This window comes from Camellia sinensis, chromosome 4 (genome assembly GCF_055761805.1).
Source record: "Camellia sinensis isolate YWXY chromosome 4, ASM5576180v1, whole genome shotgun sequence".
Classification (NCBI taxonomy): Eukaryota; Viridiplantae; Streptophyta; class Magnoliopsida; order Ericales; family Theaceae; genus Camellia; species Camellia sinensis.
Genome location: NC_138964.1, coordinates 178550256 through 178575662, shown reverse-complemented (window position 1 = coordinate 178575662; position 25407 = coordinate 178550256). Strand labels below are relative to the sequence as shown.

The following is a 25407-nucleotide window of genomic DNA, read 5'->3' as shown; positions in this document are numbered from 1 at the left end:
ATGGCTGAAATACTCGGAACTTTTGGATAGAGTATTTTGCTTTTGTTGTAAGTTGTTTAAGCAAGAGGGAAATAAAACTCAATTGGCTACCGAAGGATTTAAAGACTGGAGAAATATTGGTGACAGACTTAAAGGCCATGAAAGTGGTAACGCGCACATTACTTGCATGAGCAAATGGATTGAGTTGGAGGAAAGATTGGGCAAGCATCAAACAATAGATAAAAATATACAAGAACAAGTTAACAAAGAAAAAGAGCACTTGAGATGGGTTGTATTGATGATAATTGCAGTTATGAAAACACTTGCCAAGAATAATTTGCCTTTTCATGTAAGCCATGAGAAGATTTATGAATAGAGCAATGGACTTTTTTTAAGCATAATTGAAATAATTGGCGAGTTTGATCCAACGATGGAACAACACTTGCGGCGGATAGAAAAGGGTGAGATTCATTACCCTTATCTGAGTCACAAAATTCAAAATGAGGTGATACAAATGTTGGCTGGGGAAGTCAAAAGTGCAACTTTGTCGATAATCAAACTAGCAAAATACTTTTCGATCATACTTGATTGTACACCGGATATAAGCCATGAAGAACAAATGTCTCTTGTTGTACGATGTGTAGATGTTTCAACAAGTCCAATTAAAGTGAAAGAGTTTTTTTTGGAATTCTTGAATGTGGATGATACATCGGGGATAGGACTTTTTGATAAACTTCAAGAAGCATTAGTTAACCTTCAACTTGATATTGGTGACTTAAGAGGGCAAGGATATGACAATAGCTCTAACATGAAAGGCAAAAAACAAAGGTGTTCAAACAAGAGTACTTCAAGTAAATCGTAGAGCATTCTATACGTCGTGTGGTTGTCATAGTCTTAACCTTATGCTTTGTGAAATGGCCAACTCTTGCTCTAAAGCAAAAACTTTTTTTGGTGTGGTACAACGCATATATGTATTGTTTTCATCTTCCATTCAACGTTGGGCAATTTTAAAAGATAATCTAAAGGAAGGCCTCACGGTTAAGTCGTTGTCGCAAACGCGTTGGGAAAGTCACATTGAAAGTGTTAAACCACTAAGATACCATGCTTCAAAAATAAGAGATGCTTTAGTTGACTTGTACAACAATCCTACCACAGATTCGTTTGCAAAAAGTGAAGCTAAATCCCTGGTAACTCATGAACTTGAGACTTTTGAGTTCTTGTTTAGTATTGTAATTTGGTACAATTTGTTGTTTCATGTGAACTCTGTTAGCAAGCTTCTTCAAAGTGAAAACATGGATATAGCAGTTGCTGTAAAGCAGCTAGATAGGTTTGTTAAGTATGTTGCAATGTATAGAGAAGTTGGTTTCACAGAGGCTATGGTTGAAGCTAAAGAAATGACAAGTGAATTGGGAATTGAACCTACATTTGTTGAAAAGTGCATCATTTCTAAAAAGAAACAATTTGATGAGAATGTTAGCGGAGATGTGACCCAGTCGGCTGAAGAATCATTTAGAGTTGGTTACTTCATTTATTTTGTTGATCAAGCCTTTTGTTCACTCAAAAATAGGTTTGAACAATTCAAAGTATATGAGGAAAACTTTGGCTTTTTGTTTGACTTGAAAAAGTGCAGTGATGAATCGTTGAAGGCAGGGTGTGTGAACCTTGAAGAATTTTTAAAACATGGTGATATTTCCGATATTGATGGAAGAGATTTATTGATGGAACTAAAAGTCTTGAAAGAGAGATTGCCAAAAGAAGTCAATAAACCAATTGAAGTGCTCAATCATTTGCAGTTAATGGCAAATTGTTTCCCAAATTCATGGGTTGCTTATAGGATACTTTTGATATTCCAGTTACAGTTGCATCCGGGGAAAGAAGCTTTTCAAAGTTAAAAATCATCAAAAATTACCTTCAATCAATCATGTCACAAGAAAGATTGAATGGATTAGGATTGTTATCCATTGAAAATGATTTTGTAAAAAAACTAGATTATGCAAGTATGATTGATTTATTTGCTTCTAAAAATGCAAGAAGAGCGATGATCAAGTGATACTTATTAGTTGTTGTAATATAATGCTAAGTATTTTTTGTGATTTTAATACAAATCTTTTGACATTTATCTTAATTTTTTTTTTTCATTCAATAAAAAAAGAATGTGAAGGGGCCCTGAAATTTAGTAGTTGATTATCGGCTTTGGGCACCAAAAATCTCAGGACCGGGCCTGGCCTAAACCATACGACAAGTGGTTGGGCTGTTGTATCCTGGAGAGGACAAGTCATAATTTTGTGACAACTGCATCGGTATTTGGATTCTTCCTACCGTAGTGGGCTTGATCTCCTTAAAGAAAACGAGATATCCGTGCATCAGCCTGATTTATTTGTATCTTATTTTGTTTGTATTATTTATCAATAAAATATAATTTTTTCTGGTATTTTCACCAACAATTTTAAGGAGAGCAAACATGGAACAAGTACCAGAAAAAACTAATGATGGAATTGGAGATCTCTACAAGCCTTTCAAATTTAAGGGAGTTCGTTTTAAGAGGTGGAAAGGAAAAGTTCTTTTTTACCTTAGCCTTTTGAAAGTTGCATATATTCTTACCGAAAAGCCAAACAAAATCCCAACCGAGGAGATGAATGATGAAGACTACGAGGCACATAAAGCAAAAGTGGCTTCCTATAATACAGATGAGTATAAATGTCGCTTTTATCTCTTAAATTGCCTTGCTGATCAATTTTATGATTACTATGACACCACTTACACTTCCGCAAAGAAAATTTGGAAAGCTTTACAGACTAAGTATGATACTGAAGAGGTAGGAGCAAAAAAGCATACAGCTAGCCACTTTTTTTGCTTCTAAATGGTGGATGGAAAATCTGTTGTGGAGCAAGTACAAGATTTCCAAATGATAGTTGCAGAAGTAAGATCCGAAAGCATCAAGATTGGTGACAACTTGGTAGTTGCAGGACTTGTTGACAAGCTACCGCTATCTTGGAGAGAATTCCAAAAGAGCATGCGCCACAAACAAAAGGAGACTTCCTTAGAGGCGTTGATCACTCGCATCCGAGTCGAAGAGGAGGCTAGAGGCCAAGATGCATAAATAACACAAGCTTGTAATGACAATTCTACCACAAAGGTAAACTTTGTTTTAGCAAATAATAACTTACCCAAAGGTTATAATTCCAAGAATGCTTATTTGAAGCCTTATAAAAAGAATATGAAGAATTATGGTAAACCTCACAATAAATGGATTAATCCAAATAAGAACTGTACAAGCACGAAATAATGTTCTCGTATAATCCTGTTGATCAAGTTTGCCCTTCCTCCGAACGTCGTCATTTTACTCCCTGAAAACACAAACGTGAGCTAGCCGGCAGGTGTATACCGGATACCTCTCCGATGCCTAAGTTAACAAAATAGACAAATAGACAAAAGCTCTGTGTATGCGAGAATCAAAGTTGTGATACCTGTACATAGGTCCTGCTATGAGCTTTTATAGATTTCGCCTGGTACAATCCTAGTGGGACTCTTACTCTTTAATGTAAAGTCCACCTAGGAATTACACCTCTAAGAGATAAGGCTTATCCCTTAACACCCTTCTCACTACATTAACCAAGTGAAATGGTCTTACCTCGGTAGTATGACAAAACGACCGGGTTAACACATCGTGAAGTGGCAGATTTCACCGGGCTTTCCTTAGCTCAGTCCTATCTCGCTTTACTTAACATGGTTCCACCCTGCTACAACACGGCTCCCTGTACCTCGGTTCAGAATACTCAAGCCGAGCTAACCTCAGTCATTCATGACCGGGCTAACAAGGCCCAGTGGCGAAGCCCATTCACCTCGGCCCATTATTTGACTCACCATAAATATGGTTCCAGCTCGGCCCAAGCTTCACATATTTTACCCTCTCAATTGCCCTTTAATTCCATCTGCAGTGCATGATTTGGGATTATTCTTCTCCAGCCAAGCTAGAAACATTCAAACCAACCGAGCTCACCTTCTACCGGGCTACCGATGAATCCGGTCCATAAACGTCTTTTCGAGTGCTCTGCTCGTCTGAATCATTTTCTATTCTCTTGGACACATGGCAGGCTCTCATTGGCCCTATATAACTATCACAGCCGTCTTCGTACTCCGCAATTTTTGAACAGTCTTGCCCATTCTATGCTCTATACGAAAACCCTAGTTTTTGAATTAATCACTCTACTATTTATCTTCTCTCTCTTGCCCTTTGAGTCTCCATTTTCCCAACCATAGCACCTGCAAAGCTTGCGTTCTCCTCGCCATCCTTGCGGTTTTGATCTGTGTCCTCCTATCTTCAAACTGTAAGTAACTCAATCCCTTTTTCTTTTTGTTTGTATAGTCTAGCAACATGTAACATAGTATTCATATGTTTTTTCACAACACACTCGTATGGTTTGCTCACGAATGGGTAAGAACCTTTTGGACAACAATCACACTCACTGGATTCGCAAACAATCTGTAATGTGATGCTTTCGATCCAAAATAACACCACAACCGAGATAGACACTTGTTTACCATAGATGCATTAGACCGAATTGGAAATCTTACCCAATAACCGAGTTGAAACTCTTGTTACCATAGATGCCGAGCTGTCTCTTGTGTTACAACCAAACGAAGAACGTGGACATAACCCTGTATACTAACCTCTAAATGAGCTAGAGGCCTTGTGTTGGCCCAAGTTCTACCAAACTGAGAACTCCCTATCATTCAAATGAACCGAGCTAAGCCTTTACAATTTTTCTGTAAATTGACTGTTTACTTAGTCCGGTCCAGTCATCTGGGCATAACACTTCTTATTTCCACTTTGCAGACTTCACTAGGTTGGCCAGGCACACCTTTGCATGCTCAACCGAGATACTCGACGTCATCTCAACACCGAGCTACAATTCCAAGCTATTTTATACATAATTTAAAGTTTTGATGGGTAAACACCGTTTCTTAGTAAACTCTCATGGGGCTATCACGAAATTCTGTAAAGACTATAACATTCCTGATGATGTCCACCTTTCTTTAGTCGAGCTAGATACAACCCCCTGGGAAAAATAGGGCTTCGTTCCATTCACCGTAATATCCATTGTTGAAGCTAGACTTCGATTTCCTGTTCAACCACTCCTTTGTGAATTCCTTAGGCAGACAAGACTTTGCACCACCCAGCTTTCCACTAACTCATACAGAATAATAAACGGCATCGCCGAGCTAAACCGTCGGCTTGGCCTTAACCTCGATTTGGCCGAGCTATTCCATCAATACTCGCTCGGCCAAAATGAGGACGGTTGAGTGTATTATTTAAGAATAAGAAGACGCCGAGAGAAAATAATTAAAAATACACCGGACAAAGACGTCAATGATGATGACTTCTTCTGGGTTTCTGGCAACTTCAAAAACCAGGAAGCCCAAATATCGGGCTACAACATTAATTGGAATAAGGGGACTGCTGATAAGGATACCTCGGTTCTCTTTTTGTCTGTTTCTTATTCTTGCTGTTTATAACTTTTACACCGCGCTAACCGTTGCCTTTGTTCTTATGCAGACTTGGACCAGCTAAAGTCCCAATACCAATACCCCAACCTAGACGCTCACCGCGCCGCGCTTCGATATCGCCACCGAGGTCGGGCCGAGCTTTTGAATTTTGAACCAACATATAGATACAGTGGTAGAAGGAAGACCAGAGTAACAGATTTTCTATTGGAACCGTCACCAGAACCGGACCCCAACTTGCCACAAATAAACCTCGTTCCCTTAACCGAAGAGCAAGAAATGGCAAAGCACCGAGCTGTTCGAGCTCTGATAACCGAAACAACTCCAGCTAGCGGGGATCAAACTGAAATATCACAAGCTTGCCAAACACACGAGGCCGTAGTAGCCCTCCCAACTGCTAGGGCCTCCTCATCTCGCCCAAGCAAACGCACACAAATTGCTTCAACCAAGCCGCAACGCTTGGTTGACGAGAATGACACTGTGCCCCTTGAAGCCACGCTGTCAAGTCCTGAACCCGTGCTCTCTGGCCAAGCTAGCCCGTCTGAGTGGGCACCCAAAATGACCTACAAGAACCGGGCTATTTCGAACATGGACTCTGTGGTCGCGGACAAGGACCACACGCTGGCCTTCAATCTTGCCAAAAGCGTGTGTCTGCCAGCCGATATGGAACACCATGATCACTTAATCGAGCTCAAGGCTATCCGATCGGCAACAAAGTCGATGGTGCTGGTAAGTACTCCCTTTGTTTGTTTTTCATTTCTCACAACTATTTGTTCGGTCTTAGTCACAATCTTCATTCCTCCTTTTGCAGGCCATGCAGAAAAATCACGTTGCACACAAGCGTGTTCTAGAACTGCGTAAGACAGCGCGGCTAGCCGTGGCAGATGCCAACGCCAAAACAGCCGAGCTAAACGAAGTGAGGCAAAAAACGACCGAGCTAGTATATGATAATGCCCGACTTACCGAGCTAATTAACGCGGCGGAAGCGGATAAACAGAAAGCTCTGGCCGCGCTAAAAGACCGCCATTTGCACGAACTGGCCAAGCTTAAAAAGAAAAAATATGCCGAGATCGCCGAACTGAAAAAGAGCGCGGACGATGCTGAAGACCGCAGTTACAGAGAAGGGAAAGCCACCTACATCCTGCAATGTGAAGCCGCTAAGGACATATTTTTCAAATGCGGATGGAAGGCAGCCGTGTCAAAGCTCGGTTATGGCTAAGAAACCGAGGTCTTTCAGAACCCTCCTCCCTACTTCATTCTGAGTTATATGGCGGACTACGCCAATGCCATTCAGCAAAAACTTCTTCAAGTAGAGAAAGAAGAGGAGACATCCCCAAAGCCCAACAACACCCCAGCTACTACCAATGATCCCGATCTCCAAACTGCCCAGTCAGCTTAGGTGGAGCCACCGGTGCCCATTACGGTTGAAAATGTGGTTGTGACCGACCTTCCTGCTTGAACCGGGCTACCGAGTGGTGAAGCTCGGGTTGTCCTGGATGCAGATCTGGATGATCTTTTTGCCTGATCTTGTATTTTCTTCTTTCAATGCCAATTTTTTTGTAAGAATTTGTAACCGGGCTGAAGCCTCACCTCTTGTAGTGCAGTTTTAATCTTGAACGAAATCTGTTCTTTTTTTTATCTGGTTCATATCCTGCTTGTGTTTGTCTTGATTTTATTTAGCATGTCTGGAACTTTTTTGGCCAAGATTGACATCTCGGTTTATTAGATTTTTAATCTGTTTTATGTTTGTCATACCAGCTAACCTTCTCCAGCCCAGATCCTGATCTCGGCTGAAGAGAGATAAACGTTGGTTATTCTTGCCAACCTCTTCAACCCAGATCCTGATCTCGGCTGAAGAGAGATAAATGTTTGTTATTCCTGCCAACCTCTTCAGCCCAGATCCTTATCTTGGCTGAAAAGAGATAAATGTTAGTTATTCCTGCCAACCTCTTTAGCCCAGATCCTTATCTCAGCTAAAGAGAGATAAACGTTGGTTCTTCCTGCCAACCTCTTCAGCCTAGATCCTTATCTCGGCTGAAGAGAGATAAATGTTGGTTATTCCTGCCAACCTCTTTAGCCTAGATCCTTATCTCAGCTGAAGAGATCTCAATGTTGGTTATTCCGACCAACATTCTTCAACCTAGATCCTTATCTCGGCTGAAGAGAGCTAATTTGTTTGGTTATTCCTGCCAAACTTTCTGATTGCCCCTTGCTGGCAATGACTGAAAACAACTTTTACAATAGAAAGACTTATGCTGGAAAAGTAAAGTACTTGTTTTATTTGAAAAAGGGAAAAAATTATAAATATTCTAAGAAAAATAAAATAACTTAAGATTGACAGTGTTCCATGGCCTGGAAATAGCCTTGTTGTCTCTATCTTCCAAGTGATATGCCCATTTTCCCGCTAAACCAACCACTTTGTATGGTCCTTCCCAGTTAAGTCCCAACTTGCCATCTCTGGGTACCAAAGTGTTGCCCATTACTTTGCGTAATACTCAATCCCCAATCTTGAATTGCCGTGGATGCACCGTTTTGTTATATTTTCTAGATAACTCCTACTGATACGAAGCAATGTGAACTAGAGCCCTTTCTCTTCTCTCTTCTGCAAGGTCGAGTTCCAAGGCTATGGCTTCTCCATTTAAGTCTGGGTCAAAATTTTCACTTCTAATAGTGGGGAGGCCTACTTCCAATGGGATTACTGCCTCCATGCCATAAGCCAGGGAAAAAGGCGTTTCTCCAGTTGACCGCCGAGGTGTGGTACGGTACACCCATAAAACATGAGGAAGCTCCTCAGCCCACTTGCCTTTTGCTCTCTCCAGCCTTTTCTTTAAACCATCTAGGGCAACTTTGATTGAAGCTTCTGCTTGGCCATTTGCTTGAGGGTATATAGGTGTAGAGTTGTAGAATTCTATCTTGTATTCCTCGCAAAAGCCCCTGAAGATTTTGCCGTTGAACTGATTGCCATTGTCGAATATTAGAGCCTTAGGTATGCCGAATCGAGTTATGATATTCTGTCAGACGAACTTCTTCACATCTTTCTCCTTTATTGATGCGAGTGCTTCTGCCTCCACCCACTTTGTGAAGTAGTCTGTTGCTGCAAAAAAGAACTTTCTGTTGCCGAGTACCGTTGGAAGTGGTCCTACTATGTCCAAGCCCCACATTGCGAAGGGCCATGGGCTAGTTAATGGTAGAAGCTCTCTGGCTGGCTGGTGTATCTGATGTGCGAACTTCTGATATTTCTCATACCTTTTGACATATTTCTCAGAATCTGCCTGCATGTATGGCCACCAATATCCTTGTGAGATCGCCCTGTAAGCCAATGATCTTCCCCCTTGGTGGCTTCCGCATACGCCTTCATGTATCTTGAACAAGAATGCTTCGACCTAGCTAGGATGGACACATTTCAAGTAAGGTCCTGTGAAGGATTTTTTGTATAACGCCAATGATGGAGAGAGCCAAAATCATTGTGACTTTGCTCTTATTTTGTTGGTCTCTTTCTTCTCTTCAGGTAAGATGCCGTCTTTTAGGAACACTACGATGGGATCCATCCATGAAGGGCCTAGTTCGGCGCAACATACCTCAACTACTTCGGATTCTTCAATGCTTGGTCTGGATAGGAAATCGATTAGTAATGGATGTGAGATAGATGTATCTGCCATTGAAGCAAAACTTGCTAGTTCATCTGCTCTACTGTTTTCTTCTCGGCCGATTTGCTCTATCCGCACTACTTTGAACTTCATGATCTCCTTTCTGACTAACTCCTGGTACTTAGCCATCCTCTCATCTTTCGCCTCGTAGTCGCCTGAAATCTGGTTTACTACCAGTTAGGAGTCACTATAAACCATTAGTTCGGTGGCCTTCATGAAAAGTGTTGTTTTTAGGCCTGCAAAAAGTGCTTCATACTCCGCCTCATTATTTGATGCTGGGACGCTAAGGTTGACTGCTTGTTCCACTATTAGGCCATTTGGTGAGATGAGGACTATGCCAAGTCCTGGACCGTGCCTATTGAATGCTCTATCCACAAAGAGCTTCCACATCTCTCCGACGAATAGTTTCTAACAAGTAGAGGGGTCGGCTGATGTCTTGGGGTTATGCGCGTTGCTGATGTTTTCTTCCAAGTCCATGCTTGTTGTTGGGGTTTGCTCTTCACTATCTGACTGCCCCAAGTTTTTTCTTGTTGATGAGTCGTTGCTGGGAATAGCATGGTTTGTCCCTTCCTTACTGTCTTCAATCCTGTAAGGCTTGCAATGTGGTTGGGCATCCTGTATTAGGGGCTGCACAGTTCCAGCGGCACTTTCTTTCATTTTTTCGGTTGCGTCGGTCAAGTCAATTGGGCAGATATGATGGCTTCCTGGTGTGAATTCAGCCACAAAGTCTGTAAAAGCTTGGGCTTTTATTGCGGTTCTGGGTTAAAACTTGATATCAAACTGTCCCAGCTCTACTACCATTTCAAGATTCGTCCAGAAAAGTCCGTCCTTTCAAACAAAGCCTTTAATGGGAAAGCTGTTAGGACGATTATGATGTGGGCATGGAAATAATGCGACAACTTTCTTGCGGCCATCATCAAAGCTAAGGCCAACTTTTCCAATGGTAGGTACCTTATTTCCGCATCCAGCAAGGTTTTGCTAACATAAAAGAAGACAAGTGTTGGATTCCTTTCGTTCTGACCAACACTGCACTGATTGCATGCTGTGAAACTGCCAAGTATGAAAAGAGCTCTTCTCCTGGCACTGGGGTTACTAATAATGGAGGAGAGGTCATGTAGTCCTTCAGGCTCTCTAAGGCGTGGTCGCATTCTTCATCCCACTCAAATTTGGCTTTCAAGGCTTGGAAGAATGGTCGACATCTATCTGACGACCGACTTATGAACCGATTAAGTGCGGCTGCTAGGCCAGTGAGATGATGCACTTCTTTAACTGTGTTGGTCCTCTCAAGATCCTAGATTGCTTTGATCTGAGAGGGGTCTGCTTCTATACGTCGGTTGGTCACTGGGAAACCTAAGAATTTGCCTAATCCAACGCCGAATGCACACTTGGATGCATTTAGACGCAACTTGTTCTTTTTCATAATCTAGAACATTTCACTTAGGTCCCTGAGATGGTCCTTCTCATCCTTGCTTTTAACCACCATGTTATCTATGTAAGCCTCCATTGTTCTGCCTAACAATGGTTCAAACATTTTGATGACCATCTGTTGGAATGTTGCCCCTGCGTTCTTTAGGCCAAAGGGCATGACCTTGTAACAATACAACCCTCTAGGTGTTGTAAATGAAGTGACCTCCTGGTCTGGTTCGTACATAGCGATCTGATGGTAACCTCTATACGTATCGAGGAAGCTAAGTCGATTGTGTCTTGCCGTCAAGTCTACCAGTTGATCTATCCGTGGGAGGGAAAAACTGTCTTTTAGGCATGCCTTGTTGATTGTTTTGTAGTCCACACAAACACGCCATTTTCCGTTCTTCTTTGGCACTGCAACAATATTGGAGATCCACCTGGGATAGTGCACTTCTCTGATGGCTCCTGCCTCCAGTAAGTTTTCCACTTCCTCCGCCACTATCTCCGCGTGGTGGAGTGCTGATCTCGAGTGCGTTGTATAATTGGTCTGGCAGTTGGGTGGACATTAAGTTGGTGACAGATGAAGTTTGGGTCAATGCCAGGCATGTCGTATGGTGTCCAGGCAAACACTTTGATGTTAGAGGTTAAGAATTTCATGACCTCTATTCTCTCAGTGCTGGACAACGACGAGCCGAGCAAAAAGAACTTTTTTGGGTTCTTTTCATCTATCATTACCTCTACCAAGTCTTCCACTGCCTTCTGTTCGGCTGCCTTGCCAACATCTGAAAACAGTTCATTGCTCTCTGGCTCTTCCAGCATTTGTACAAACCCTTTTGCATCACGGCTTCCATTTACTATGACGAAACATTGCTTCGACATGATTTGGTCTCCTAAGACTTCTTCAATCACGTCGGTTTTGTTGGGAAATCATAATGCCTGATGGTAGGTTGATGTCACTGAGCGCGTGGCATGCAGCCATGTCCTCCCCAAGATTATGTTGTAAGTGGAAGGGACTTTCAACACCCAGAATTCCACCTATTTTGTCATGGTTCCTGCCTTAACTGGGAGGATTATTTTGCCTACTGGCCACTCTGGCATTGCGTTGAATCCGACAAGGGGAGATGTCGCGGGTGCCAAGTCTTTGTCCTCCAATTTCAGCTGTTTGAAGGTCTCGTAGTACATTATCTCACATGAGCTTCCTTGGTCAATCAGAATCCGCTTGATGTCGAAATTTTTGATGCGCAAAGTCACCACCAGTGCGTCATTGTGAGGGCAATATAGCCTTGCTAGATCCTTGTCTGAGAAGGATATAATGTTCGTAGCCTCTGTTTTGCCCTTCTTGATGGTAGACTGTGCACTTAATACCTCCCTCAAGTGTTCGTCCTTTTTTATCATCCCCCTGAGTTCACATACTCACTCAAGTTCGATGATCCTATGTACGACGTTAATCACATCTTGGGGTGGACCGTCATCTAGCATCCCGTTTGGTTTGTTGTGGTCCTGGGAGGCTGGCCGTGTCCCTCCTTCTATGTACTGGTCCAAGTCCCCAGCTGCCACTAACGCCTTCAGATGTTGCCTCAATGACGTGTAATTTTCAGTGTGGTGCCCCTTTTCATCATGGAAGGTGCACCGGGATCTCTCGTTATAGCCTTTTTGTGCTTCTCCCAACTTAGCTGGCCACCGGACGAAGGTTCATTACGTATCTCATTAAGAATCCGGTAGATAGGTTTATTGAATACTGTGGTCATGGCAGTGCGGACTCTTAAGTTCCTTTTTTCTGGGTCCTCTCTGTTGGCTCGCCTGCCGCATCCATTCCTGCTTGGCTGTTCCACCATGTTGACTTTCGCTGTAGTCTTTTTATTTGGCATCGCTGTTGTGCCAGATTTTGCTTTAGCACGGGCGCTATCTTCCTTTACTCGGATGTGTTGATGCACTCTCTCCATTAAGGCCTCCATCGTGAGAGGTGGCATCATTGTTATTGAGTCCCTTAATTTGTTTCCGACTGGTAAACCCCGTTTATATTGTCCAATGGCAAGATTGGTAGGGCAATCCCCAATCTGGATGAAGGTCTCCCAATAGTGACTGTTATAAGACCTCAATGTTTCTTTTTCGCCCATGTCAATGGGGAGTAACTGGTCGATCTCCATTGGTGTTTTGGTGTTCGTTCTAAATCTAGTTACGAACACTTCTGCCAATTGTGCCCATAAGGCGATGCTGCCTTCTAGTAGCCTTTCGAACCAGATTAAACCAAGGTCGCCAAGGATGGATAGGAACAAGATACACATTAAGGCCTCGTTTTGCCGGTATACTCCCACAACCTAGCGAAAGTGGCTTAAGTGCATGTAGGGATCCGTCTTCCCCTCATAAGAAATGAATTTGGGATGGTGGAAGCTTGAAGGTAGTGGTGCGTTCTCTATTGTCGGAACGAACGGCGAGCTCTGCAGCCTTGCTAATACCTTATCTGCTGATTCATAAACAAGGCGCGACATTGGCATCCCTACCTCAACACTCCCATGTGTCCTAGGGGCCAATCCCTGTAGTGCTGAAACTCTGCGTAGGTCGCGAGCCCGAGTGTCCCCCTTCCGTCGGGCCCTTTCCTTGAGTACTGTATGTATGTCCACTGATCTAGGCAACTCCGTGTGCCTAGATGTCGTCTGGTGCGTATGCGAGGGGTGATAGTTGCTTCCCTTTATATATGACCTTTCATTCCTCATTTTCTCAGACCTAGAGTGATGAGTCCTAAAAGTCCTTGACTGAGTATCGCCTGTTCTAACGCTCCTATTTTCTGCTTGCGATGGTGTGGTATGTCTGCCACGATCTCCTGAGTGGCGAGAGGGCGTGTTACCTTTGCGCCCCTCTCCAGTCGCCACTTCTTTTCCTTTTATCTGGTGCTTCATTGTCTCCACGTCTGTCGTCATCCTCCTAATTAACTCGTTTTTCTCCCTCACGCGACCCTCCAGAACTTGAGGATCCAGCTTCCGCCTCTGTCTTTTAGGACTTTGAGAGCGACAGGGGCTAGTGCCCCGTCTCTCCCACGCATCCCTCCGGGAGTTCCATCGCTGGGGTTCTAAATCCGCCATGGGTGGGATAGAAGATAAACCTTCACGCCTCCCACCCTCCTCCGGGGTTTGCCCATCCACAGCAGATTGCGGCAAGTCTTCATTGTGCGCCATTGCCTTCAACTAGAGAGGAAAATTTGATCAAGAGGTTTTTTTCTTTATGAAGTTCCCACAGACGGCGCCAATTGTACGAGCATGAAATAATGTTCTCATATAATCTTGTTAATCAAGTTTGCGTTTCCTCCGAACGTCGTCACTTTACTCCCTAAAAACACAAACGTGAGCTAGCCAGCGGGTGTGTGCCAGATACCTCTCCGATGCCTAAGTAACAAAATAGACAAATAGACAAAAGCTCTGTGTATTCGAAAATCAAAGTTGTGATACCTATACATAGGTCCTGCTATGAGCTTTTATAGATTTCGCCTGGCACAATCCTAGTAGGACTCTTACTCCTCAATGTAGAGTCCTCCTAGGAATTACATCTCTAAGAGATAAGGCTTATCCCTTAACACCCTTCTCACTGCATTAACCAAGTGAAATGGTCTTACCTCGGTAGTATGACAAAACGACCGGGCTAACACATCCTGAAGCGACAGATTTCACCGGGCTTTCCTTAGCTCGGTCCTACCTCGCTTTACTTTGCACGGTTCCACCCTGCTACAACACGGCTCCCTGTACCTCAGTTCAGAATACTCAAGCCGAGCTAACCTCAGTCATTCATGACCAGGCTAACAAGGCCCAATAGCGAAGCCCATTCACCTCGGCCCACTATTTGACTCACCATAAATCTGGTTCCAGCTCGGCCCAAGCTTCACACATTTTACCCTCTCAAGAACCAAGGTCCATCACCTCAAAATTTTGCATGCTTTGTCTGTGGCAAAAAGGCATATTGCTTGACCTTGCAAATTTCGAAAACGTACACCTACCCCAAAGGCTAACGTTATCGAGGAGCCATTTGTGGCAATGATTATAGACATTTGCATGGTTAATTATGTGGACGGTTAGTGGGCAAATTCTGGTGCCAATAGACATGTTTGTTATGATCAAGCTTGGTTCAAGGTGTATACTCCCTTTGATGATGAGAAAACAATTATACTTGGTGACTCTAGTCAAACCAAGATACTTGGGAGTGGTGAGGTTGACCTTAAGTTCACCTCTGGATGTGTACTTACTTTAAAAGATGTGCTTTATACACCGTCTTTGAGGAAGAACTTGATGTCAAGTTATTTGTTAAATAAGGCTGGTTTTAAGCAAACTATGGAATCTGATCAATATGTGATTACCAAAAAGGGTATTTTTGTAGGTAAGGGTTATGCTTGTGATGGGATGTTCAAATTGAATGTTGAGATTAATAAACCATCTACCAATTCGGTTTATATGTTGTCTTCTATTAATTTTTGGCATGCTCACCTGTGTCGTATTAACAGTAAATATGTGGGAATCATGAGTAGTTTATGATTAATTCCTAAAATGACAAAAAAAATTGAGAAATGTGAAGTTTACAGTAAAGCAAAAATTACCAAGAGGCCTCATAAAAGTGTTGAAAAAAATATTGAATTGCTAGAATTATTTCATGCTGATTTGTGTGAGTTTGAAGGAATTTTAACTCAGGGTGGTAACCGATATTTTATCACTTTTATTAATGATTTTTCAAAATACACAAATGTATATTTATTAAAAAATAAGAGTGATACTTTTGAGAAATTTAAAGAATTCCTTCTTTGAGTGGAAAATCAATTCGGTAAAAAAATTAAGAGAATTAGAAGTAATAGAGGCCAAAAGTATGAATCTCTTGGATTCAACTATTTTGTTCAGTCATTGGGAATTATTCATGAGACTACTCCACCATATTCACATTCATCTAATGGCGTAGCTGAAAGAAAAAATAGAACGTTAATTGACTTGACGAATGTTATGCTTATTGATTCAGGTGCTCCCTCAAATCTTTGGGGCGAGGCTATTTTGACAGCTTGCCATGTGATAAATAGAGTGCCACACAAAAAGACTAAAATTGTACCTTATGAGTTGTGGCGGGGGCATAAACCAAATCTAGGTTATTTGAGGGTTTGGGGTTGTTTAGCCTTTGTGAGGCTTGCAGATCCTAAACGACCCAAATTGGGTGAACGAGCTACCACCTGTGCTTTTCTTGAGTATGCATTGCATAGTACAGCCTATCGATTTTGTGATATGGAAAATAATATTATTTTTGAATCAGGTGATGCTATTTTTCATGAAAATAAATTTTCCTTTCAAATCTAGAAATAGTAGGGGTCAAATAATTTCTGAAAATATTTTATCCATGCCTAGCTCTTCTACTCCATCTCAAGTTTTTCAAGAACAAGAAAATTCCCAAATCCAACCAAGGAGGAGTAAACGAGCTAGAGTTGAAAAAGTTTTTGACCCTGACTATTATCTTTACAATGTGGAAGAAATTTCTTTTACAATGCAAGAAGTTTTATCATCACCTGATGCTATTTTCTGGAGAGAGCCTGTAAATGATGAGATAGATTCACTACTTTCAAATAAAACATGGAAGCTAGTGGATTTACCTCCAGATTGTAAAACTATTGGGTGTAAATGGGTCCTTCATAAGAAACTTAAACCGGATGGAACTATAGATAAATATAAAGCGAGACTTGTCGCTAAAGGTTTTAAGCAACAAGTTGATCTTGATTTCTTTGATACTTTTTCTCCGGTTACTAGAGTTACATCCATTAGATTGTTGATAGCAGTGGTGCAATTCATGATTTAAAAATTTATCAAATGGATGTGAAAACAGTATTTTTAAATGGAGATCAAGATGAGGAGATTTACATAGATCAACCCAAAGGCTTTATGGAGCCTGGCCAAGAAAGCAAGGTGTGTAAGTTAACTAAATCCCTTTATGGTTTAAAACAAGCTCCTAAACAGTGGTATGAGAAATTTGATTCTTGCATGCTTGAGAATGGCTATAAGACTAATGAATGTGATAAGTGCATATATTATAAAACTTGTAAGAATGCACATGTATTTATTAGCCTATATGTAGATGATCTACTTATTTTTTGCTCTAATTTGCATATCATAAATGAGACTAAAGATATGCTTAATAGTCACTTTGATATGAAAGATCTTGGTGAAGCCAATTTTATTTTGGGAATTAAAATTACCAAGACTAATGATGGTATTTTTCTTGATCAGTCGCATTATATTGAGAAAATTTTAAATAAATATAATTTTCTAGACTGTAAACATGTTACTACTCCTTTTGATGCAAGCATACATTTATTTGTTGTAGCAAATGAAAAAGAAGTGATTAATCAAAAGGAATATGCTAGCATGATTGGTAGTTTGAGATATGCTATTGATTACACTAGACCTGACATTGCATATACTGTTGGAGTACTTAGCAGGTTTACTAGCAAGCCAAGTCAAGCTCATTGGCTAGCCATGGAAAGAATTATGAAATATTTATTTGGTATCAAAAATTATGGTTTGTTTTATAACAAGTATCATGCGGTACTTGAGGGATATAGTGATGCCGATTGGAACACTTTGTCAGGTGATTCTCTCTCTACCTCGGGTTTTATTTTTACCTTGGGTGGTGGTGCTATATGTTGGAAGTCTAAAAAACAGACTATAATTACTAATTATACAATGGAAGCTGAGCTTATAGCGTTAGCTTCAGCATGTGAGGAAGCGAATTGGTTAAGAGATTTGTTACATGAAATCCCTTTTTGGGAAAAACTAATTTCTCCTGTGTTAATTCATTGTGATAGCACTGCTGTTATTGGTAGAGTGAACAACCATTTTTATAATAGTAAATCCAGACCTATTCGAAGAAAACATAGTAATATGAGATCCTATTTGACTAATGGCGTCATAACTGTGAATTATGTAAAATCTTGTGATAATCTTGTGGATCCGTTAACCAAGGCCTTGGCAAGAGATAGGGTCTAGAATACATTGAGGGGGATAGGTTTGAAGCCTATAAAATCATAAACCATGTATGAGAATACCCAACCTAGGGACCAGAGATTCTGTAACTAGGTTCAATGGGAAGAACGAATCATATGATGATTGTAAAAATGCACTCTTTAATATTTTGTTATCCTTGTCCTGTAATATTAGAAGGTTGAGTTTTTATACTCTTAATGAAATTTTGTAGTTCTTGTTGAGTGGGGTGTATAAATTACAGGAACATCCTTGACAGATTTCAACTATGTGAGCATGAAAGTGTGGCCGCTTTCTATGAAAAAAAGTCTTATTCTCAAATATGCTCATGAAAACTGGGATAAGCACAAGGCCGTAATGTGCTAGCTATTAAAAGCTCATGTCAATACCTAGATTATAATGGGTGAGCAGTAATACTTTATTTCCCCTAAGCAGTCATAGTTTAAGTTTGAGACCTCTACTGACTCTGGAGTAGAGGTTACTGTTTCACTAATGAAGATTCAATGCAGAGCACACCTTCATGATGCATACTAGTCTATCTTTGTTTGGTAATCTCTCTTGTCCTTGTTGATATTAAAATGAGTGGGGATTGTTGGACCATTTTAATATCATTTATTTATTTATTTATATTTTTGTTTATGAATCTTCTTTTGTTTTATTCATGAATATCATCTTGTTCATGAATGGAGATTCATTACTTTAGTGACCTTTTGTCTCGTTCATGAATGGAGATTATTAATTAGAATTTATGAACTTGGTGGTGAGTTATTATTTGGAGTCTCTCCATTTTCTCTAGTTTAATGGTCATCATTATTTTTTTGTGTAATTTGTAAGGTCCTAGTGGCCTATAAATAGCTCCTCTCTTCTACTGTTTTCTTCACCAACACATCAACTATTTTCTATACAAGAGAAATTACTAGCAAAGAATGGTGTTTTTCTTGGTGGAGTTTTGGGTTCATCATCTTGTGTAGAGTTGGCCTGTACCATACAACAAGTGATTAGGCTGTTGTATCTTGGAGGGGACAAGTCATAGTTTTGTGACTGCTGCATCAGTATTTGGATTCTTGTGGTGTTTTTCTTGGTGGAGTTTTGGGTTCATCATCTTGTGTAGAGTTGGCCTGTACCGTACGACAAGTGATTAAGCTGTTGTATCCTGGAGGGGACAAGTCATAGTTTTGTGACTGCTGCATCGGTATTTGGATTCTTCCTACCGCAGTAGGCTTGATCTCCTTAAAAAAAATGAGATATCTGTGCCTCAGCCTGATCTATTTGTATCTTATTTTTTTTGCATTATTTATTAATAAAATATAATTTTTTTTGGTATTTTCACCGACAATACCTATGGCAGAATGTAATGAAAACATGGCCCCATTAACATTAACTTTATAAAAATCCATAGGGGGAGGGACCGCACCAGAAGAGAAGGAGAAATTTTATACCTAAACATAACTTAAGGGTGAGAAATTTTCAAATGATTCGAATCATATATGAATTTAATGGATTAGGATGGATTATTTTTCGACACACACACATATATATATATATAACATAATCCAATAATATAAATATTAAACATGTATTAGGTTAGTAGCGCATATCATAAATTTTTTTTTTTTAATCGGCAGATGTTAATTGTTAGATTAGCACCTATGAGCTGCACTCTCTTAATTCAACCCCCTAAAGAGAATTGAACCCATGACCTTCTTAGGACTAAGCCCTAAGGAAGGTGTGATGGCCAACTAGACTAGGCTTAGTTGGTTAAACATACCGCAAAAATTGACACAAATAACATATTTAATAAAGAATTAGTCATACATTTTAATTTTATTTCTATTAAAGATTATCCTAACATTTTTAAATTCCTTACATAACTCAATAAAAAAAAATACGTAAAATAAAATTTAAAGGTTAATATAGGTTTTTTTTTTTAATTAAAGATAATGTATTTTGTCTACTATTTTAGAGTAAATATTGTTTTTAATAATTTCATTCAATATAAATTCTTTATTAAAATTGACTTGTGAATAAAAGAGATACTAAAAAAACTAAGGTCCAAAAATAGGTATATATGTATAATAAAAATTGAATGAATAAATTGTGAGATTTATATATGAAATAAATCTAAATTAATATAAAATTTTAAATAATTTCTGAATTTTTATATATGGATTCGTATGAAATAATGTACATTTGAAAAAAGTAACAACGCCGCCGTCTGTGGGAATCGAACCCACGACCACGTGGTTAAAAGCCACGCGCTCTACCAGCTGAGCTAAGACGGCTTATACCTCTTGTGTACCCATAAGAATATATATCTTAAAACAGAATTTTTAAGAGTAAGCCACTCACCCCCTTTAAGATATAAGCAAATTATGGTGTGCCCCATGCTGGTAATATATTTACTACGATTTAAGGGGTTGTTTGAAATGTTCTAAATAAATATATATTTTGATTTTTTATGAAATATGAGTTAGGTATAAATTAGGTTTGAAACGATGTGGCAGAGAGGTAATGTGACTTAAATAAAATGATATGACTTAAATAGAATAGTGACTTTTTGACTTTTTTAAGAGATGACAAGCAAGGCCTAAATTTTAATTTTTTACCTCCAGTTCATTGGAAAACCCCCAGTTGTTCAAAAAAAATTTGAACTAATTTGAAATGAACTTTAATCAATCAAATCATGAATTGAGTATCTTGATTTTTAAAAGCCACATCTTGGATCTCGAATACTAATGACCTCAAAAGCCACATCTTGGATCATTTTGGTAAACTCTTCCAATCCGAGGCTTCCCATCTTGTGGATACATGGTTTAACATTGCTAGAACTTGCTTCACCTCTGAAGATAATAATCGTCTCCTTGCCCCTGTGTCTAACTCCGAAATATGGACAACCATCAAAAACATTAAAGCTTTCAAAGCCCTGGGGAAGGATGGCCTCCAAGCTGTCTTTTACCACAAACACTGGAACACTATTAGCACCTCTGTTTGCCATTTTATCCAAGACTGTTTCCATCACAAAAATGTCCCCAAAGATATCAATGAAACTCTCATCACCCTCATACCCATGTTGGATAATCCTGAGTCTTTAAAACAATTTAGACCCATCAATCTTTGCAATGTCATTTATAAATCCATCGCCAAAATCATTGTCAACAGGCTCAGACCTCTCCTTCCTGACCTTATCAGCCCCGACCAGTACAGCTTCATCTCTGGCAGAACCACCACTGATAATATTATCATAACCCAAGAAATCCTTCATACACGTAGATGTAAAAAAGGTAAGCTTGGCGGTATGATCCTCAAAATTGACCTTGAGAAAGCCTACAATTGAATTTCCTGGGATTTCATACACCATACGCTCAAAGAATTCAAGCTAACTCCTGACTGGATCACTCTCATCATGAATTGTGTGACTTCTGTAAATTCTGCCATAGTCTGGAATGGTGAAACCTTACCTAGCATCAGTGTGGGAAGAGGTCTCAGACAAGGGGATCCTCTCTCCCCTTATTTGTTTGTCCTATGCATGGAAAATCTCTTCAACATGATTCGTATCAAAACTGAAAGTGGAAGATGGAAGGGCCTCAAAGCTTTCAATAACAGCCCTCTCATTTCCCACCTATTTTTTGCTGATGATTTGATTCTCTTTGCTAAAGCTAATAGAAGTAATTGTAGTTGCATTATGGAAGTTCTATCTGAGTTTTGTGACATGTCTGGTCAAAGAATTAATTTTCATAAATCCAAAATGTACATCTCCCCTAATATCCCTAGAAAAGACGTTCTCCCTCTCAGCAATATGTATGGCATTTCTATCACTACTGACCTAGGGAAATACCTGGGTACTCCTCTCCTTCATACCAGAGTTAGCAAAAATCATTTACAAGACATTCTTGACAGAATGGCCAAAAAACTCTCTGGTTGGAAAGCCAAAACTTTATCCCTTGTAGGAAGAGCTACCCTTGTTAAGGCTGTCACCTCTTCTATGCCTAATCATCTCATGCAAACCATGGAAATTCCTAGAAGGGTCTGTGACCAAATTGATAAACTTAACAGAAATTTTCTTTAGGGTAATACAGAGGATAGGAAGAAAGTCCATGTGCTTAGTTGGCAACAAGTTTGCAAATCTAAGAGAAATGGGGGCCTTGGCATAAGACAAGCTAAAGGCCAGAACTCAGCTCTCATCTCCAAGCTAGGATGGAATTTGATTATTAACTCTGATGAGCTTTGGTGCAAAATTCTTAAAGGCAAATATCTCAAGGACCACTCAATCTCTAACTGGCCTACACAGAGGAGAGCTTCACACACTTGGAAAAGCATTATCCGAAACAAGGAGGTTCTCAGTAGAAATATAAAATGGAATGTTGGTACTGGGGAGAGCATCGCCTTATGGACTGATTGGTGATGTGGTAACCAACCACTGTGTGTCACTCTCCCAGGGGCCCACATTGATAACTCAACTAAAGTTAGTTCTATAATTGATGAAGAAGGACAATGGGACTTAACCTCTATTCATGAATTTCTCTCCCAATCAGTGAAAGAGGAAATTCTCAGTTTGTATAGACCTAGGTATGTGACTTTTAGTGATACCCCTCATTGGAAAGGTTCCCTTAGTGGTCACTATTCAACAGCTGCAGCCTACAAAGCTATTTTGAGTAAAGACAGTGAGGAAGTGAATTGGCAGTGGATTTGGAAAATAAAAGCCCCCCATAAAACCTTTCTCTGGCTTGTTATGCATGAAAGGCTCCTAACCAACCATATGAGGCTCATCAGACAGCTTTCAAACTCTGAAATTTGCCCCAAGTGCCACACTGGTAGAGAAGAGATGCACCACTTACTTCGGGGCTGCACTAAAGCAAAGGTAATATGGATTAACCTTCAAAATTTTGACTGGTGGCAGCAGAGTATCAGCATCCCATTGCAGGATTGGATCAAGGTCAACATGAGAAGTCAGGTTCAGGTGCGCAATATTCAGTGGTCTACATTATTTTTGACAACACACTGGAGCATTTGGAAATGGCGGAACAAGGAAGTGTTTGATAATCTATCCCCTCCTATCCATATTACTGTTAAATCCATCTTTGCACAAGCTATGGAATCTCAGGAGGCATTCCAAGCCATCTTGAATCCACATTTCAGAGATCCCAATCTAATGGTGTGGTCTTGTCCTTTTGCATGTAAACTCAAACTAAACACGGATGGAAGCTCCGAAGGAGACCCAGGCCAGTCTGGGTTTGGAGGGCTGCTCAGAGATGAAGTTGGATCCTGGGTGTGGAGGTACTTCAGCTATTTAGGCAATTGCACAAGCTTGGAAGCCGAATTGTGAGGCGTTTACAGAGGGTTAACCATTATCATGGAGAAGGGATTGACCAACATTGAAGTTGAGACAGACTCACAGTCAACTATGGAGCTGGTTCGAGATGGCCCTGCAGCAAATTCCCCCTATCGAGCACTCATTGAGGATGCTACCTTCCTCCTAAGGCGCTGTCAATGCACAATCAAAGTCATCCCTAGAGAAGCTAACAAGAGTGCTGATGCTCTGGCCCATCTAGGTGTAAACCAGCATGAGCATACTGTCTTTCTAGAGGATCCTCCAAGCTCCATTCTATCTTTTCTGCTAACTAATATGAGCACTGTTAGCTCTAGTAGGGATTGATGTATCCCAGGAATGTAGCTGTAAAACTCTCCTTGTTTTAATCTTCGTATGAATAAAAAAAAAAAGAAAAAGAAAAGAGTATCTTGATTTTTATGGAATTCTAATATACATATACAATTCTCAAGTTGAGCTCATAAAAATAACAAATTTTAAAATGAACTCAAAGTTAATCCGTTCACATAATGACACCATTCACGTTTGATTTGATTTTAAAAATAATTTTTTTCAAAAAAATTAAAAATAAAAGCTTATTTGATAAAAATAAATACTAAAAAAATATTTTTAACATTTCAAAAGATAAAATTATATAAAAAGGGTAAATTACACTGACACCCTTGAAATTTCTGTTTAATACAGATCCCCTCGTATGTTTGAAAAATTACACTTACTCCCCTATCAGATATTTTGTTTCTGTCATTTTAACAATTATTTTTTTTGGTTTAACTCACACAAATTTTCTTTTTATTATTTTTCATGCTTTTTTATTTTTACTGAATTTTTTTAAAAATATTTTAAGTGATTTTTTTATTTTATTTTTTTGATACACCCAATCTAGATATACTTAAGTATAATATTTTGTGATTTTTTTAAAAAAAAAAATCACCAAATACAAAAAAAAAATACAAAAATTCAGTAATACTGTAATAAATGTGAATGACGGTGTTTGGTAATACTGTAATAAATGTGGGTGAATAGACGTGAAAGAAAAATGATGGTAGAAATAAAAATGAAAAATTCCATTCATATACAAAAAATATCATAAAAATGTTGTGGTAGTGATGCTGTAAATAAAAATCATATTTATGAGTGTTTTGTTTTAAAATGAAAGGTCAACATTAAGCTATATCGTTGTATTTGAAAATCTTATATAAAATTTATGTTTGTATATTATCACTCAATAAGAATATGTTCAAGTAAAATTTAATGATAGAAAATTGTAGAATATAATTATGATGATAGAAAGAAGAAATGGTAGGAAAAATGGCAAAATGATTATTTAAAAAGGTTTAGGGCATGACATCAACAATCCAGGAAGCAATTTGTAATGAGATGAATGTAATTTTTCAAACGTGAGGTGAAAATCTGTATTAAGCAGAAACCTCAGGAGGTGCCAGTGTAATTTACCCATATAGAAATTATAAATATTTTTTTATTTTTTTCACCAAATTAATATTTAGTTTTTTAAAAAAAAATCTAAAACAATAAATGTGGTCATCATCTCCAACAAACATTTAGGTCGCGTTTGTTTCGTCGCTTCAACGGTCTGATTGGACTAGAATGGCTATGAGTCCCACCAATATCATGTTTGGTGATGATTTGGGATGCCTTCATAGTGCGAGTGATTTAATAATCCCCTCAGTAAAGGGATTAACTTAGTTAGATAAAGCATGGGATTAGAAAAATAATGAATAGATTGAGTCTATCCAGTCGTCCTCCTGGTCGTTTGAAACAATGCTTTTTTTTTTCTTTTTTTTTAACAATTGCAATCTGTTATTTTCAAAATGAGAATTTTATATTTGTATTAAATATTTTTTTAATATAAAAAATTTTTTTAGATTTTTTATAAAAATAATTTAGCAATTTCATCACTGACCATCTCCCATTCTATATCATCAAAACAAATACACTTTCACTTAATCTCCTCACTAACATCACACATTAACAATCACTTCATTAATCATCATTTCACTAACAATCTCATTCAACCTAATCCGCCAAACAAACGTGACCTTACAATCCATTTGGATAGTTGGTGAATTTTAATGTAAGAGTTTTGAAATTAAATAAATAAAAAAAAACAATAAAAATATATATAAGTTTGACATAGAAAATACGTACACCGTAATAAGATTCTTACAGCTATAAAGATAATCCTTAGTTATTCAAATCCATCATAATAAAGAAGCTATTTAACTCATTCAAAAAATTCTTGTAAACTATTATATTTAAATTTGAACTATTGCCCTGGAATGATTAAGGTTAAATCCCTTCTTTTAAAATCCACATCTTCCCAAACACGTCCTTAATAAACTGAACGTGAATAAAATTGTTTGATTAATTTTAGGGCGGCTATAGAACGCAGGCATTCTTAAACCAGACCGATCAAGTCATGAAGGTACTGAAGTTAAAGCACAGCAGGAGGTGCCATGCATACAACACACACTAATAAATAAAAAAAAACAAAAGAAAAATTATATTAAGAAAGAAAAAAAAAAAACAAAAC

At 39.2% G+C, this 25407-nt stretch overlaps 1 protein-coding gene and 1 non-coding gene across 2 annotated transcripts; one reads left to right on the top strand and one right to left on the bottom strand.

Annotated features, from left to right (window-relative positions):
• Positions 1–409: 409 nt before the first annotated feature.
• LOC114314351 (uncharacterized) lies at positions 410–1871 on the top strand. The gene is made up of 2 exons (XM_082923886.1): positions 410–794; positions 994–1871. The coding sequence occupies exons 1-2, from the start codon at positions 410–412 to the stop codon at positions 1869–1871; spliced, it is 1263 nt and encodes a 420-aa protein (XP_082780012.1).
• A 17868-nt stretch (positions 1872–19739) lies between these two features.
• TRNAK-UUU (transfer RNA lysine (anticodon UUU)) lies at positions 19740–19812 on the bottom strand. Its single transcript has one exon. It is a non-coding gene; the product is annotated as a tRNA-Lys (tRNA).
• Between the last annotated feature and the right edge of the window lie 5595 nt (positions 19813–25407).

Excerpts from the sequence above, each read along its gene's own strand:
- LOC114314351 (XM_082923886.1), top strand. The coding sequence starts at position 410 with ATGGAACAACACTTGCGGCGGATAGAAAAGGGTGAGATTCATTACCCT. Across the intron at positions 795-993 it reads CAATAGCTCTAACATGAAAG|ATAATCTAAAGGAAGGCCTC; the intron begins GCAAAAAACAAA and ends CAATTTTAAAAG.